The sequence below is a fragment of the Mixophyes fleayi genome, chromosome 4, assembly GCF_038048845.1.
Source record: "Mixophyes fleayi isolate aMixFle1 chromosome 4, aMixFle1.hap1, whole genome shotgun sequence".
NCBI lineage: Eukaryota > Metazoa > Chordata > Amphibia > Anura > Limnodynastidae > Mixophyes > Mixophyes fleayi.
In genome coordinates, this window is record NC_134405.1 from 90,121,363 (window position 1) to 90,140,664 (window position 19,302).

At 39.1% G+C, this 19,302-nt stretch overlaps 1 protein-coding gene across 1 annotated transcript in view; it reads right to left on the reverse strand.

The window, feature by feature from the left end:
* Positions 1 to 19,302, reverse strand: part of SLCO3A1 (solute carrier organic anion transporter family member 3A1) — a 240,235-nt gene that overhangs the window by 59,900 nt on the left and 161,033 nt on the right. Inside the window, exons 3-4 of the mRNA XM_075207720.1 lie at positions 17,210 to 17,308; positions 15,466 to 15,729 (exon numbers count right to left, since the gene is read on the reverse strand). Of these exons, the coding sequence (XP_075063821.1) occupies positions 15,466 to 15,729; positions 17,210 to 17,308 (363 nt within the window). The remainder of the gene's footprint in view (positions 1 to 15,465; positions 15,730 to 17,209; positions 17,309 to 19,302) is intronic.

Sequence of the window (19,302 nt, forward strand, 5' to 3'; positions counted from 1 at the left end):
ATCAGAATTCGGGAGGACACGTATGCTATTTCAAACAGATGGCCTAATATTAAATTATGCTGGTCCTGTATTGTTCCTCGTAGGCAGTGGAGATCTGATATGCCCGCCATTAACATCGGGGCGGCGGTACGGAAAATAAATCAGGTGGCCAGTAAAATTTTTCGTTCTGTGGGTGGTTCGGTTATAAAGTACCCTTTGTTGAAAGTAGAATCCCCCTTTTTATATAGATTTGACGGTGTTCATTTGTCAGATGAGGGTGTTCATTTGTTTATTGACCAGCTTTTTTGGCGTTTAAGGGGAGTAGTTAGGGCTGTAGTTGGCGGGCTGCATGTATAATTTCATGCGGCGTGGTAGGAGAACAGTGCAGTCTGTAACTGTGCATATGGTGCTTGGGTGATCTTGTCATAGGTCACTACCCCCCTGCGGTTATGGTGTCATACCACGGTTGGTCCGTTTTGTTAGTAGGACCTTTGGGCCAGTTTTGTATGGTTTATACTGGCGGAGTTTATAGGGGGTGTAGTCTTGCCGTTAGACTTGATCTTAGCACCGGCCAATAGATAAGGTATGATCCTGGGTTGGTGGTATTATGGTCTGACCTTTCCACCGTATTGGTTTTGCGTTCCTGACTGCCCTGCTCTCGTCCGCCTTACAGCCCTATTAGTTTAAAAATAAATAAATACCGTCATTCATTCCAACTTTAATTTTGTGTCCGTGTCTTTATTTGGTCTGGAATAAAGGTTTATCCCAGGTGTGTTATTTGGGAAAAACTTCCCTGCTATGCATTTTAAGTACTACTTGCAGTAAGTAGCCCTGTATATCCTGGCCCTTAATCATAATCAGCCTAGTTTATTATTATTGTATGCCTAAATACAGCACTTCCTGCATCTCCTCCCGCATTTATTTTTCAGTTTTGTACTTGCATTTGTGCACATTGTGATGATCATCATCTATGTTAATGGAGACAGCACTACAAGCCTGGCACCATGGCTACACAAGCCTATATCAGCTCCTGTTTGCATGGAAAATATGATCTGTATCTTAAGAGCTTTGTGATTTTATGGTCTGTATTCAAGGGCCAAAGTACATTGAGAAGCATTCACACAATAACATTTGCAGTCTTTCAACACTTATCTTTTACGGAAGGTACAGACATATGGTAAGAACAATCCAGGGAAATTGCATTAAAAAACCTCCTTGCTAGAAAACTATGGCAATAAAAGCGTACAGGAGACATTACCAGCCTGTAAATATGAATGGGACATCATTACGTTGGAGACACAGCTGGATGCCCTCATCCCTCTGCTCAATCCATAAAACATAACCGTGAGTGAAACAAATAAAATCTTCTGCCCAAAATATATGACTGTTCCTTTCCAATAATGTCATGTTACGTGTTTTGGAATATGGATTTGCAGGGGTTTACTTTTGGAGGGGGCTTTTTTTCTGTATTTTCGTAGATTCTTATTGTGGATGGAATAATAGTTTTCACTATATTTCTAAGCTCGAGTCTTCAAAATATTGAACGAAAACTGCAAGAGAACCAAAACTACTATTTTTCCCCATTAGTTAAATATGTGCCTATGATAAGTCTTGTAGAAAACAAGCTACAGTTCTTTGTCTATGCAATTACTGGCACTACCATCCGCAAACAATCATTGAATGCTGCTCTGAATTTGGCAGCGCTTCACAACCTCCTGCTTGAAGACAAACATTTTGCTTGAAGATTCCAGCATCCTTGATGTTTTATTTATATTCTCATTTCTTATTGTGTTGAGGGCAGGTACTCTGCGAGATTTCGGGATTATTGTCTGTGTAGTCCACTTCTCACTGTGTCTCAGTGCTCTTTATGTGCAGGCAAGAAGTGTATGTTTAACTCCTGCTGGGATTTAAACTTTGCAGCTTGAATGCACAAAGGACTCTCTGCAATACTACAGTCCCCAGAGAATAATAACAACAATACAAAGAAATAACACATAGAAAAACAGATATTTGAAGCAACAGTGCTTGCACTTAATACATAAGTATAAAATAACTTGTATTTCAAAAGACAGATAGACTTTCTTAAAAAAACCAAAAAACAAACTACTCCATTGACAAGCCGATATGTATTATAGGCCTGATGCTCAGTTGGATTCATGTTAGGTGTAATTTACGCTAAAGAAACTGCTGTAAAATATGCGTATTGACACCCATATGACATACCTGCCAACTTTTGAGATCTCCCTTCCAGGAGGGGAGATCTCACTGGCAATTTTATTGGGTGGGCGTTACCAAGTGGGGAGCATCACGTGGCCCCGCCCCTAGGCTGTCAGAACCATTTTACCTTATTACAGCAGGAGGGGGGGGAGGGGCACAATGATGCATTAGTCGCGTCCCCACCAGTTAACTTAATGAACTGGCCAGGAGCCCAGAGGAGATTGCCCTGCTCTCACAAGAGGTCTCCCAGAAATTTGAGAGTCTCCAGAACATTCCAGGAGAGTAGGCAACTATGCCATATGGGGAGTGGTAGGCATGTGTTGCACTTGAAGCATATACGCCAGATCTATGACAGTCCTGCATACGCTCACATATGCACACACACAACCAGGTATTAAGCACAAGAAAAGTTTGTTAACACTTGTTTTGATAGGAAATAACACTATTAGGCTTGATATAATGCAGCAGATTTGATATTCCTTCTCTCATATGAATCACATTAGCAAAAAACATACTTTTAGAATACGGACCATGAAATCCTATAATATATGTACCATCAATACAGAAAACACCTATCAACTTCACAGGTGAAGTTGAATCAGCCAGTCAGAATTGGTTAGCTAGCGCTATCAGGTGTCATATCATCATCAGTGTGTATTGACACCTGCCCCCTACCAGGAAGGAGGCGCCAGTGTCCGATGCATACATATGGCTTGTTTTCTGCCGATGCACTGTACAGATTTGTGGATTTTGTGCTACACAAACAGACCTACGTCCAACTCTTCATCAGACCCTATGTGTTTATTTTACATGGAGATTATATGTTTACATAACTTACTAGTATTGGAAATACTTGTAGTGTCTAAAAGAATAGTTTTATACAAACCCATGGAGATAGGCTGGCCTGGGTGCAGTGGGAGCATGGCAAATGATAAGAGTACAGTTGGGATAATGTGGAGTTTAGGAATTGGTAGGAGTAGGTTACGGGTGTAGCGTGAACTCAGGGTAGGCATGCAGAGAAGATGTAGCTTTTTTTCAGCTGAGAATAAGGAGTAAAAAGTGATGTGTGAATCTGCATCGTAGATGCAATGTGATGTCAGAAGCCTAATTTTACGTAGGTGTCTATGTCTTTACAGAAATCCGCAAAATGGGGGCATTAGCGGTGGTGCAAATACACGCACTCCTTAATTGGAGTAATTGAGTGGCTCAGGGCATGCCCTGCTAAGTATGGATTCGTTTTGCTCTGAAGTTAATAACAATAAGGGGCGTATTCAATTAAGCGCAAAGTGCCTCCGTAACAGACCCAAAGGCACTTTGTATTACCCCAACATTGCGGATTTCCCTTTGCCCCCCATAGGGTTGCGAAGGAAAATCTGTGATGTTGCGGTAACATATTGACACTTTATATGCGTAACGGCGATTTGTCAGTTTAATTGAATAAGCCCCTAAGACTTTATTCTACAAGACAGGAGTATTGAAATCAGCTGGTGGAGGAGAAAGTACATCTAATGTAGAGGCGTTCTCTGTGTTATGGGTAGGTGCACAGCATTTTCCTCTCAGCAAACAGACAATATTTTTCTACCTGCTATATGTACTGTGAACCCTGCCTCATCCTATACTTCTCATGGAACTGTGAAGCTTCCTTTCTACCTTCATAACACTGCACTGGGAGTGGGAATCCCTCTGGTTGTGTGGTCACATATCATGATAGAGAATAATATAACTAAAAGAGCTTTTAAAGGGGAGGGGGAAAAAGAGGATCCAAAGGATGGTGGTCACAGACAGGATATTTAAGGAAGCAGATTCATTGTCCACCCTAATCCTGCAGCCAATGGGGGCATGCTGTTGTCCATATTGTACCAGGTGACTTGCTAGAATTTACTTACTAATATCGGGGACGCCAAGACCATTTTATTTATAGCGCTTATGTATTATCTGCATTCTTACACTGGGTTTTCTCCTAGACCAACTAAACTTGGAAACAAGTTGGTGGAAATATTGATATGTTTAACATGTAACAGATACAATAGGCAGGAAAGAATATTAATTTTAAGTGTTGTACTGTCCTAGCCAGGATATAAAATGTTTGTTTTTTTCTTTTGAGAAGGTCCATTTTAATACGGTCTAGTATAGGGGGTTCATAGTGATGAATAAATAACTGATTATATATATCTAGTAATATAGATCCCTAAATACTTAGTTTTCGAAGATTGCCACCTAAAATTGAAGTTGGCTTCCAGAAGTTTTGTGGTGGTGGTGGTGATTTTGAATCCTGAGACCATACTATATTTCTGAGAACAAACTGGGTAGTGAGATCAGTAGTACATCTGGGATACAACTGGGATTCATCAGCAATACATTATACTCGTATATCGTAATTTTTTGGCCTCCGTGACCAGCTTCAATATCAGTTTCGATATTTGGGTTGGATCTGATATTCAGAGCTTTGGTTTAGTTAAGTAGAATAGCTTGTTCAGACACCAGCTCTTTTGGGGAGGGGAAGAACATAGTAGGTAAAGATTTATAGTAAATGCAACATGGCATGGGAGTTAGTGCCCCTATTAACCTCTGGGATAAGAAAGTCAATGCAGAGTACATCGATGTGAGAGTACATTTTGTATAGCTCAGAGAAATAGATGTAGTCTTTAGCAGTTATATACTCAGTACATTCCGTGGAACATAAGGGATGAGGATAATTTTATTGCTTCTCTGTATGGACCTGGGTGAGTAGGTTTTATTTGGGGTAAATCAAGCTCATGATCTAAGATGAGAATCACATAACTACTTGTGAAAGTTGAAGAAATAACTTTGTGGGAAAAAAAACATTTTGTTCAGTGTTAGGAGCATACAGTGATATATATGGTTAAAGAGAGGTGTCTATATGCACCTACCACTATGATAATTGTAATATCTGGGTCGGATGATCTGGTGACAGGGGAAGAGAGGATACAGTGAAATATATTATGTACTAAGATCACTACTCCTCTGTGTTAGCTGTCAGTAGAGGCAAAGAAATATTTCGGGCTATTATTATGTTTCTTTTTTAATCCATTAGAAGTTTTAATTTCTGTAGCTCATCATGCTCCAAATGTTAGCTGAATATCTGCTTCCCATATGTTTGAAATCTTTAGTACCAGAGAGGTTAATAAATGAGGTTCACCTGATAACCTGACTCCTTTGCGACATAACAAGCATGAACATCCCCCCCGTGGTCCTCTAAAATGTCTTTCCTTGTCCTCCAGCTAATTTCATGTTTAATATTCACAGGAACTTGGGCATCATACAATAAAGCTGGAGCATTCTGAAGGGCAGTCAGCGGGAGATCACCTAATGACATTGGGTGCCAGCAGGTTATCACTGGGACTAATGAGGGCCATGGTCATATTTTTTAATGTTTTTTTTTTTCCATGTCTGTCTGTCCGCAGTATAAAGATGTTTGTGTCCTCATTATAATAAACCCCGAAGGATCACAAAAGGAATATTATTCAATAAAGATGCACTAGTAGTTTGTATTGGTCACACCACAGTCCTGAAGCAATCATAGGAGAAGCTGAATAGAGAGAATTGTATATTTCTGGAAGTTCCTCGCGCATTGTCAGCAGGAAGTCCACCACTGCAATTAAACTACTTCATACTGATAATCCATATTAATAAAGAAATATTTCTATCACACAGAGACACATAAGCACTTTTTATTGTAAGATTAAAATGAAACACCACTGGTTCAATGTATATGTAAATAGCTTTTACTACAATTGCATTTTAATAGTTCTTATTGTCTCCTCTTGGATATTTTAGTTTTTTTGATAAATAATTTTTGGTGTGCATAATTGGGCACCATTATTAATGCATTATTAAGATTGTTAAGGCTTCTCCAATATTATAATGCAGTCTATGAATTCACTAGTAGCCCATACATCCAAATATTCCTGAATTAAAAACTGTGACACATACACGACAAGGGTGATAAATTCCACCAAATTTGGGCTCCTTGGCTTTACTTGTATCCCCTTAACCCCATCACCAGCTCCCTCCCATTAAGTGGACCCCCTTTGGTTCCCATTGGCGAGCGGCTCTTATGTTGTCTCCCCCCCCCCCCATCCCCTCTCACCTCATATTCTTGGAAAATGTTATAGGGTTTGAGCAATTGGTGCAACAAATGTTCCTCTTTTGTTTCTCCTATGAAAATGTGTTTTTGTTTTCGTTGTTTTTAGTCAAATGTTTGCCTTTGCACTGTTATCTACTTATGCCTGTTTTTGCACTGTACTAATTGGTGATTCCTGTTTGTATATCAGTGCTATTTTTCAAAATAAATAGTTAAAAAAATAAATAAATTGTGACACAATTGGCTATGCCCTCGATTCACACATGCCATGCCCTAACCCAACTGTAACTCCAAATCACCATTACAAAAAGTGGATATGGTCCGAAGATTGCTCAGGCCATAAAATCCACCTCAGACTTTCTGTTGTTTCTTACATAAACTGAAACACTTATACCATTTTGTAAGTTTCGCTTTTGAACCCAAATAAAATTGATACTGTTATGTCAATGTTCAAAATAGTTTGCATTACACGTGGTAGAAATCAGATCGCAGTCCACTATTAAAGTCAAACAAGTTCGATCTGTGCACAAAAAAGATAGTATCATCTGTCTACACGTGATTGGAAACAGATTTACAAACTGTAGATAAATCATTGATGAAAACAGCAATGCCCCCAAAACACAGCCTTGAGAGACCCCACAGGTATCATCTAGGTGTATAGATTTGGAGGCAGAAATAGACACAAACCCGATAAATAGGAGTGAGAACATTTTAGTAAGTGAGTTCTTATGTTTGAACCCCTAAGCTTGCTCAGCAGTAGAGCATGTAGAGTGGAGTCAACATTTTTACAAAATGTAACGTAGGACTTTTGCACTAGTCAACTGTCCTCGGTCCATACCCCCAAAGAATTTCTCTTTAGAAATCAGTAGAATTTTTACTGTGGAATGTCTTGGTTGGAAGCCACATTTAAGTGGTCTAAGAAAATGTAAAGTTTTGTAGAGATTTCTGAATTAGAAATGAACATGTTTTTTTAATGACATTGGATTAAACAGGTAGTACAAAGATATGTTTATAGCCTGAGATAGTGGATTTACAGTATTGTGCTAAAAAAAATAAGTGTTCAGATTGTTTTTGCGCCATTATTAGTTTTGTTTGCCTAGTGCATGTGTCCTACATTTGTCTGTAGTTAATAAAACTATGAATAGCACCACCTAGCTTAGAGCTCTTCCACAGAGCATCTATACATCAGTAGGATTGAATGAGATCTGAAGTAACTCAGTGAAGGTGCTTGGTGATTAAAAATTGCGGGTAAAACACCAGAACTAGAGATCTGGCTAGGGCAGAATCATAGCATCGAGTTTATGAGCGAATACTTGGGGAAATTAAAATTAGTAATAGTGTGTTTGGGTGACGGTTGTGGTGCCAATGATGCTGCTAATGAGCAGCCAATCCGTTTCATATCTGGTAGGTCACAACATCTATTTTTTGTGGACTTCTAAAGAACTGTCTGCCTGACCCTTGGAGGTTTCCTATTCCATATGATATCTGTGCATAGTGAACATGGCATTGGTGGAGTCTGAAATTGGTGTTGTAGTTTTGGGAGTATGATCATTCTGATATCTATGATACATCCCAGATACAAGATTATTAGAGGTTTCCTAGTAGTTAGGTCTCTTATTTTTTTAGGTTGGCATTTGAGGCTAAATGCTGCATTGAGATTTGTTTTGGCTCAGGTGTATGTAGCATCATAGATTCAGATTTGGTGAAGTTAATTTTATAACCTGAAATGTTACCATACTCATCTATGATTTTCTGAAGATTAGAAGGGGATTTTGTAATTGTGTTAGGGTGAGAAGAATGTCATCTATAAATAGGGATATTTTGTTGTCCGCATCCCCAACCTCCACTCCCTGCACAACTTTAGACGAAATCCAGGCCTTTTTCACTCCCAGATAACTAGATTGCAGGAAAAAAAAAAAAAAGAAGCCAATAAGCCTGACCTGACCCCAGACGCAGCTATCGGGCAAGGACGGCCGCCAAAATGGACACTTTAATGGGCACATGAAGCCGGTTCATTTTGCGAAAGGCTCCTTAAACTGGGAACACACTACAGAAAATTACTGCAGATGCAATTTCTGTACTGATTTTACCAACGACTGAAAGTCTAGATCAGCATGCAGATTTATGTGTTCACATGATTTACCTTCAGATGTGTGCTCTTCATCTGTCATAAGCATTTGCTCAAAAGATCGTGACTCTGCACACTCTATGGAGATCTGCCTACACTGCTGCTAGTGAGTGAATACAAACTTCCACATTTCCCAGTTCCATGGTTTATCCTGAGTTTTAGGAAGTTTATAAAAACCAATCAAATGATACAATGTGCTTTGGTACAATAAAACATGATCATGGGAGCATACACAATAATGTAAAACCTGAACAAACAGACGTTTATCATGTGAACTGCACAATAATTGCATGAAATTACTGTAGTGTGCACCCAGTTTCACTGTGGAGATAAAACAGTAACAGGATTCAGAATTTTATGTAGCATTTCCATTACTACGTTCTTAATATTCCTTTTATTTGTGGATATAAATTTGGGGAAACTATAAGGTTGTAGCTCTGAGTATGCCATTTTTTAATTGGTGTAAATTTGTGTTTATTAACCCTTATAAAGAACAAGAAGAGGACAGGTCTCTGACAGGTAGAAGTAATATATGGGTCACTTTGGCAAAGGTTTTGGAAATACATTACCCTAAGAACAGACAAAGCCATCTATGCCTAACTAGTCCCAAACTCCAGTACTTAGATTTAGATTGGCACTGCATTCAATATGTTATTTGACCATCAGGCAATTATTTTGCATTGTGCATCAACTGATGATGGGGGCTAGGTCTGTTTACAATGGAGTTTAGAACAATAGTCTTACAAAACTGTAGAACAAACAGTGAAGAGATTTAGAAAGCAATTACATAAAAAAAAGCACTTAATATTATTTCAATGTCAATGAATTGTTACTAAAGAATGTATTTGTGGTGGTGGCTGAATGCAGGCAAGTACAAAGGGAGGTACAATTACAAAGAGAGGTAAAGCTGATAGATATAATAAGTTTGCTCACAGTAGTCATATACAGGACGTCATGGCATGGGCACGGTGCAATAGTACTTAAGAAATATACACAGTAATTGATGTCTGTACACTAAGTGCCCACATGGAGAACGACTATTTCCAAATTTATTTCCAGACTGGTCTCAAACCAGTAATCCAAACAGGAAGAGTCTGATGGTACTGCAGTTTCGGCAATATGACAATATGGACTTTTGATGTGCAATGGACACTACATATTGACAGCATATCTTTCTTTTCATACAATTTTCATTTTCCATTTTGAGATGTGCATATGTCTTCTACCCTTAGTACTCCTTTTGGAGCAAGGAGTACTAAGTGCTTCAGCACTGTCAAGCTAGTATCAAGAACGTTAAAATAGAAGCCATTCTATCATCCTTTTCTTTAAAGCTGTGCAGTGTAAAGGTCTTCAGGCTCTTCTCTGTCACATGAGATAGAAAGAGCTGGTTCCACTAGTTTAAACAGGTGCCGTAAAAGCGCTGTGGCGAAAACATGGTCATATAACTGGTTGAAAATAGCTGGAATTTTATTGCACCAAGGCCTCTACAATATCACTAGATGAAATCACAGAAGCTTCCTCACCACTTGATGTTCATGCTAACATGGACATGGAAGATCCCTGCAGTCAAAGAAGGAATATACTAGGTGTTCCATACTCTACATTAACATTGTCCCCGCTGATTAAGTGGAGAGCTTGGCACAACTATGTTACCGATGGGGAGGGAGACCCATCACGTTCCCTACTCTCACTCCCGATTGACGCTGGGGACTGATACTGTGTTTGTTGGTATGCATTATACATGTTAGGTCTATGATATACGCCGAATAGTCAGATAAGCATTGTTTTGTTTCTGTATGCTTTCAGGAGCATTGTGTTCCATCCCTTTTATGTACCCTTCCCCTTTTTTTTCTTCTGTACCCCTTTTTGAAAATTTTTAAAAAAACCAATAAAAATTTTATTTGCAAAAAAAAAAGAAAGAAGGAATATACATTTAAGGGGTTGGGTACCAATTAAAGGCTGTAGTAAACCCGACAGCAGTTTGAGCGATAGGAGAAATGCAATTTTCAAGTGTCCGACCTGGAGGGGAGAACGACTGCTTGAAATGACTGTTACAAACAATTCCGCCGAATGAATATCCCGGCGCCTGCAAATCACGTCAGTTTAAAGTGCGACCTAGACATTCTCGCTATTAAGGTGGTCAGTTAAGGAACCGCCGCCTCTACAATGTCCACCTTAATAGCGAGGCAGGCGCCGGGATATTCATTCGGTGGAATTTTTTGTAACAGTCATTTCAAGCAGTCGTTCTCCCCTCCAGGTCGGACACCTGAAAATCGCACTTCTCCTATCGCTCAAACTGCTGTCGGATTTACTGTAGTCGCAGAAGTGACTACCACTGCATTTAAGGGTATTGTCAGAGGCCACTAGCTAGTAGTGATTGGGGAGCAAAAATGGGGCTTCCTACCCACCATCATAAATTCATAACCATTACAATGTCCCCTCCATCTCCAGTCAGTATCCAATATATTGTATTAATTGCATTTTCAGCGATCATCTATTATGAAGCCATATTAACATGTACTTTAACACACTCAGCTCCATCCCCTCCTCCATGTACTCAACTGTCTCATGTATTTCCCCATCAACATCCCAGACCCCTTTTAATCTCCTAGGCATATCATGACAGCATATAAAGCAGTGAAACTCTGATGCTGATTGGCAGAGAAACAGTCATTTAGTGATGGAGCTTACTTTAGAATGTTGTTGCCAGTACCAGAGAAAAATGAGCAAGAGTAGGTGAGCAGCCCATCTCACGGCTGCCCTGCCTCAAGTCTATGGTCTAGTATGGCTCACTACCCAATGGGTCAGAGCTGCTAATTTAGGGTAAAAGGAGCACATCACATATGCTTAGGTGTACTTAGTTATTGAATCTATGCTGGATGAAAAGCCGTAGACGTTGAAGCAATATACAATACTGTCCAAATATTTTAGGCAGGTGTGGAAAAAATGCTGCAAAGTAAGAATTTATTCAAAAATAGATATGTTAAATAGTTTATTTTTTATCAATTAATAAAATGCAAAGTGAATGAACAGAAGAGAAATCTAAATCAAACCAATATTTGGTGTGATCACCCTTTGCCTTCAAAACAGCATCAATTCTTCTAGGTACACTTGGACACAAGTTTTGAAGGGAGTCGGCAGTGAGGTTGTTCCAAACATCTTGGAGAACTAACCACAGATCTTCTGTGTATGTAGGCTTGCTCAAATCCTTCTGTCTCTTCATGCACTCCCAGACAGACTCGATGATATTGAGATCAGGGCTCTGTGGGGTCCATATGATCACTTCCAGGACTCCTTGTTCTTCTTTACGATGAAGATAAGTCTTAATGACATTGGCTGTAAGTTTGGGGTCATTGCCCTGCTGCAGAATAAAGTAGAAGCCAATCAGACACCTCTCTGATGGTATTGCATGGTGGACAAGTACCTGCATGTATTTCTCAGCATTGAGGACACCATTTATGCTGACCAAATCCCCAACTCAATTTGCGGAAATGCAGCCCCAAACTTGCAAGGAACTTCCACCATACTTCACTGTTGCCTGCAGACACTCATTATTGTACTGCTCTCCAGCACTTCGGCGACAGACTGCCTTCTGTTACAGCCAAATAGTTAAAATTTTGACTCATCAGTACAGAAAACCTCCTGCCATTTCTCTGCACCCCATTTCCATTTGTTTTCGTGTATAGTTGAGTCGCTTGCCACTGTTTCCATGTTGAAGATAAAGCTTATTGGCTGCAATTCTTCTTCCATGAAGACCACTTCTAACCAGACTTCTCCGAATAGTAGATGGGTGTATCTGGGTCCCACTGTTGTTTTCCAGTTCTGAGCGAATGGCACTGCTGGACATCTTCTGTTCTCAAAGGGAAGTAAACATGATGGGCCTGAGTCATTAAGGAAAGTAAGGCAAAAAAAGGACCCAATTTTCTCCAGGACAAACCATTTTACAATGCGAGGGGTGCAAATAAGTTTATTATTTTGCACATAAGTTAAATACTAGCTGTTTTTTCATCTAGCACACAAATACTTAGCTTTATTTTTACATTGAAATTTAAAGTTGATCTAGGACATGCCCTAACCAAACTATAAATCTATCCCCACATTTTAAATTTACTTACCCCTTCAATGCAACATGGTGTTGCTCAGGTGCAAAGTTACTCCTTTTTTATGCTTTGCTCTCCTTAAAGCCCAATGTGTCTTTCATCTGATGCACCAAGTTTCCTTGGGCGACCACTGCGCCTACGGTCCTCAATGTTGCCTATTTCTTTGTGCTTCTTCAAAAGAGCTTGAACTGAACATCTTGAAACCCCAGTCTGCTATGAAAATCTTTGCCTGGGAGAGACCTTGCTGACGTAGTATAACTAACTTTTGTCTTGTTGCTGTGCTCAGTCTTGCCATGGTGTATGACCTGTGACATAAAACTGTCTTCCACTCACTTTTGCAGCAGCCTGTGGCTGTTCCTCACCCAGTTTTAAACCTTCTACACAGCTCTTTCTGTTTCAATTAATGACTGTGTTTAAACCTACATATGAAAATGATGATCATTATCATCTGTTTGGTGTGATTGTAATCATATATATATATCATCATCATCATTTATTTATATAGCGCCAACATATTCCGTAGCACTTTACAATTGGGGACAAACATAGTAAACTAATTAACAACCTGGGTAAAACATTTTTGGCATTTTTATGTATATTGCACTGAGAGAGAAAAGAACAGGTTACACAAACTGTGTACTGAAATGAACTTATTCAGACAACTTAGACATTGGTTTTCAATTGCTGCTTCATGATTTCTTTGATTGCTCTAGGGCATGGCTTTAATCTTTCAAAAACATATCCCAAAGAACAATAGTTGTGGTCATCCCAGAGCATTATATTTCCTGTAGGGAAACCGCATCAAAACCAGTAAAAACAGGCACATGACTTGTGTCATCAATAGGTACTTACACCATAAGAAAGATTTAGAATAATGTATTTTACTCAAGGAATTCGATCTAACATATTCATGTTCCCCATGCACATGTGCTGGGCATCATCACCTGTTTCTTGGACTCATTATAATATATCTGTGACATTCCACTAAAAAAAATAAATCCTAGTTATAGACTTAACTATTAAAAATGTTTGTGAACAAGGCAATAAAAACAATTGTAAAACCGATTAGCAGATTAGCGATTCTTGCAGTTAGGGGGAGAGGAAAAGGTAGAGGCATGGGCAAGAGAAACTGCTTCAAAAGTCATAAAATGAAATTGTCAGTTTTTGGGGGTCAGTGTGCACTGAAGAACTAACCATACCTTCCCCCAGGCAGCAGATTACATGAGTGTGAATTTTCAGGTTAAAATAAATAAATCAGGTGCTTTGTTCACACACACTTAGCAGTGGTGACAATTCTGGAAACCACTGAGGAAGTGATGACACATGTTTGGGACAAAAACCTACACGCCTAACAATTTATTTACATATTTAATTAATGTTTTATTCACATGTCTCCCTTGTTTGTTATATTTCATGTCTATTTAACTGTCTTCCATATCTTACTAACTGACTTTAAACCTTACTGTCCATACAATAATCTCCATTTCCACATCCAATTTACACTTTATTGCGCTTGATTATCTATTTTATCCTGGTAACTACTGTTATAGCCACACATCACCCCAACCCACTTCACTTAATCTACCACATCCAAAACACCTCTCCACACGGCGCACTCTAATATTCCATCCTATCAACTTTACACAGCTTTTCCCATTCTTTACCACACCCTTACCTACACCCACCTACTCATACCCTCTGAATCCATCAATAACATCACCAACAAACCTCTGCATAATCTATCACCTACTCCATACCTTCCTACCTCCCGTGTTTTTGTTATTTACAACTGTACCTCAACTTTAATCATTCAACACAATTTTTTGCCTATTTGGTTGCACCATAATTATAACCCTATTAATGCTTAAGCCATTACTGACAATATTACTTCTTACAATCCCCAGCTCTCATAACCAGGTACCACCTATCTCCACTCAGCCCATCACTCACTTTCTACAGACCACTATCACATCTCCACATCCAACGTACACAGACAATATTTCCTGTACAACAACACCACGATAATCTACTACAAACAGCGCTCCACAGCTACAGACAGATAAGTATTACGTTCTATCTACGTTTACTTGATGGAGTAACTCACATCTGCACATCTGAACTCACAATTTCGAAGTAGCAGCCAAGTGCAACCTCAACAGACCCTACTACTTTGCCACACTAGTGTATTCTAGGAATCCATGTTCACATTCTGGGGTGAGGGGCACAATTGTTTTAAAGGCCTGATTCTATCCTTTGCCGACTGGGGCTTATCTCTCATTGTGACAGGGGAACTCCACAGGGCACAGTGTAACCAGCTATAATTTAGCTGTTATAACCCTTTAAGTGATACATCATTTTAAATAAACAACCTCTCTGAAGTTATGAAATGTGTCTTTATTTTTGAATGACAACAAACTTAAGCCTATGAAGAGTTTTTTTGCAATTGCCGATATTGATTAGTATTTTAGGCATCTCCACACAAAAATCCTGGTACAACCTGGCACTGGCTGCGGCTTATTATTATTATTATTGTATATTTGTAAGGTGCCACAATGCTCTGCAGCGCCGTACAGTAGGGAAAACAGGTCATCCATAAAACAAGGACATACAAGGTGCTTTTTCATGGGGGCCTCATGCTCTTGCCCCCTTACTTATTTTAGGCTTTGGGGGCATGCATTAGTTTGTTTGTTTTTTGCTTTATTTAACAAGATATGAGCTTACGGCCATTATCATCAGCACGTATCTTTACACCAGTCCTTTGTAAGCAGTACCAGATACGCCTCCTTATCATGAAAGGACATGTCAGGAGTTGTGCCCTACTCTATAACTAGGCCACATCTCCTGGGGCCGTACAAACTTTAGGTAATTGTGAAACTGAAAAGCTGAAGGGTTGTATTAGATATAGTTCAGGCTTAGAGTAGATTTAATGTGGTTACCTTTGAGCTGTTGAAAGCAGGAAGTTCCATCCCCCGACTCAGAGGAATGCCTCAGGACACCATTACTTGGTTTCGGTCTCTCATACTCTCGGTCAGGTAGCATGGTTTGCTCACTCTCCTCTGAGTGATCCATGTGAGTAGAGAGAGACTGTGGGAATCCAAACATCAGGAGGGATGAGAAGAAGAGTAAGGCACCACACAGCAGAAAGCCCGCCCACCATGCACCAATCCACCGTGGATCCTCTGGAGTGATTTCCAGTTTACCTAGCACACAACACAAATGAAGTAAATACGTTTTAAAGTATAAAACAACATGGTAACAATTCATTTCCCAAATGTAAAATGACCTTTTTTTCCCATTATTTTACCATCACAATAAATGCAGAAACAGGCATGTGCTATTTGCTATTCAGAGTCTTTGGGCTTGATGGGTCAAGTGCCAGAGGCATAGCTAGCTCTGTGGGTGGCGCTCTGAATGCTAGTGATCCACCAGCTGGAAAAGCATTAGTGTATATAGCGCTGAAACTGCTCCGTGCACCACTGACACACTAACGTGACAAGGGAATGCTCATCCCCAGTCACATGGGAGTGAATAACACAAAGAATACCTCTTATATCGGAATACTCAAATTTCATGGTTTTCAATCTAAATCTCTTAAAGCTCCCCTTCCCCAGAGCTTCATGCAGACGTTTCTTCCTGGAGCTCTGCTGTCCATCAACAGCATTGGCTGAAAAACGTGCATGTATAAGATAGCGACGAGGGGCAGGGGGGGGGTGTGAGCAGGAGCACTAATTAGAAGCCACAATCATAGACGTTGTGGTTTCTGATTGGTCTTTCTGCTCACGCCACCATTCTGTAGCCATTTTAAAGTGAATAGGAAGTGAAAAGGTTTACCACTTTATAAGTATGGTAATAGAGCTTTAAGATTAAACCCTTTGTTGTAGGAGAAGATCTTCATATTTAGGTGTTTTGCCTTTATTGGCTATTGTCCTTTACATTCCATCAGGGAACAGTTTGTTAAAGTAGCATTGGTACAACTTTGTCACTTGACTCTTTACAAAAGGGGCAAAAGTGTCAACTACAATGGGCCCACCAAGCAAGGCAGCAAACCACATCAACGAAGTAGAGCCTAAATAGGAGACTCTAAAAGAGCTTCTATCTTAGGTTTCAAGAGTCTTATGAAGACAAGCAGCAGATTGTTTTCAAAGATGGTATTCTTGACTTTCTAATGACTTGCTTGACTGATGTGATCTTAAGATCTCATAAGAAAAATGCAAAAATAATATGGTATTTACCTTTACTTTAATAGTTGTAATGGTAATCCTTATATGGCCGCATTATTGGCCTATGTTCTAAATCTAAGTGTGTCACAAGCTTGAACACTACACTTGACAAGCCTTCATGTATAAGTCCATCATTTAAACCTAGATCAAGCCCTAAAAGTATTGTGACCAATAGAGTTGGAACAGAGCTCTGATTTTGTCCCCCCGAATTCTAAAAAAGCCATGCACCCTAATTTATCCAAGTTTTTTTTATAATCTGCTCTCTTGATTATTGATGATTTTCCAAATGGATATGAGGCCCGCTACTGTGTTTCCAGATACCACTGGCATTTAAATACAGATAACAGGATAGGTTAAGCTTAAGAATAGAATTGCCTTTGGTAAAAAACACACCTAATTCTTGCACATAGATTTTCTGGGACAAATGTTGTTAATAATCAAAAATACAAAAAACACTTACTGGTGTCAGCAAGCAAAGCATCAACGTAAATCTTGGTACAGAAGGACCCCAAGATAAACCCACAGGCTGGTCCAAATACCAGCATGGTAAACAAGATACCTGAAAAACAGACACAATATTTTGTTTTAGTAATTAAAACAAATTGTAAGAATAACTGTTTCACAAACAACAAAACTGCTGTGAGCACATGCTGTGACAGTTCTCGCCAATGTACAGTACTTCTGCATGTAAGAAAACTACTGAGGTGTTTCAAGTTAAACAAAACACAAGTCATTAGCAGACATCTCCTAGCTAAAATGCTAATTTGCTTTTCTTGTATAAAAGACAGTGTTGTAACATTGAGATGTATAGGAGGAACATACAAAAAAAAATAATTATAAAATCGGTTTGCAGATCTTCCAGAATATTAACTTTTGATTTACCCTCCATTTATCCTGCATAAGAATCCAGTACAATGCTTCTAGTATAAAATAAGATTATACAGGAAATGTCCCTACCATGCACACATCTGATATAATAGAAACCATATTTGCCAACATTTTAAGTTGTTTCTAGGGATAATGTGTTGCTGAGTTGGTACAAATATGCAATAGTGTCTTGGACATACTTGCCAATTTTACAGACCCAAGGACACGTGGGGGGTGGGGGGGGGGGTGACTGCACAATTCCCGCCAACACGGCCCAGCTGCACATCACCCAGCAAGGCCGGATGACGGGATTTGCATCATCAAGGCCCCACCCTCTTTACCAAAAGGAAAGGTGAGACCTGCGAGGGTAGTCTGGGAATCTCCCGGACGTTCTGATATAGTAGGCAAGTATGGTGTTGGGAGATTATGTTGAAGTACTAATCCCATCATGTTATATTGGATTTGATTATTACATACTTTTAGCATTTTAAATACTCCTCTTAAATAAACATTAATTTTTGAAGCCCAGAGAACAAGAATAAATGTTAAGAATGACATCTAACATGCAGAAAAAGAAGGTTTTGAAAACAGGGACATATACAGAGACAAAAATGTCTATGGACAAGTTTAAAGACAGGGACTGTCCCTGGAAATTAGGATAAATAGTCCACTATGCAAAAACATATACACATTTACAGACACAGTACAGAAAGATTGGTATGGCTTAAAATACGACAATCACATTCCAACACAAGTCCAATCTAATTTTTGAGATCTATGCTGCCACCTACTGTTCTCAATACAAATTGTCAGTAGAAAACAATAAGGTTATATTCTGTACTTATTGTATATAAATAAAGACTGTGAAATACCTCACAAAATGACAGCCATATTGTAGATCCTAACTATCCTATTTGATCCTAAATTTAAGGGGAAGAAACCTTAATAATAACAACACAAACCCAACTGATCAAAATAAAATATTTATATTTATTATATATATATATATATATATATATATATATATATATATATATATATATATATATATATATATATATTATTCTTTATTTATTTATTTATTTATTTACAGCAAGCATATTACACAGTTCTGTACATAATATGAGAGCTTGAATCATTAAGGGAAGCAAAAAAAAGGAGTAACTTTGCCCCTTGGAAAACCATGTTGCATTAGAGGGGGATGTAAATTAAAAATGTGATGGCAGATTTATACTTGGGATGGGGCATATCATAGATAAGCTTTAAATTCATTCCTTGACAGCTTTAAACAAATAAAGCTATCAAGTATTTTTGAGCTTCATGAAAAAACAGACAGTATTTAACTTATGTGCAAAATAATATACTAATTTGCACCCCGTGCATTGTAACATGTTTTTTGTCCATGAGATAACGTACACCTTTTTTTTTTTGCCTTACTTCATACTTGCCAACTTTGGCAGGGACTGCCCCGGTAGATCGTGTGGTGAAGGGGGTTGGCGGCAGCGTGTCAGATTGCATCATTTGGCCCCGCCTCTGAACTGCAATCACATATTCTGACCAATTGTAGCAGGGGGCGGGGCAACAATGATGTGCGACTTTACTACCTAGGTGTTTAGTAACCGGGAGGTTGGCCTGCATTCACAAGAGGACTCCCAGAAATTCGGGAGTCTCCTGGACATTCCAGGA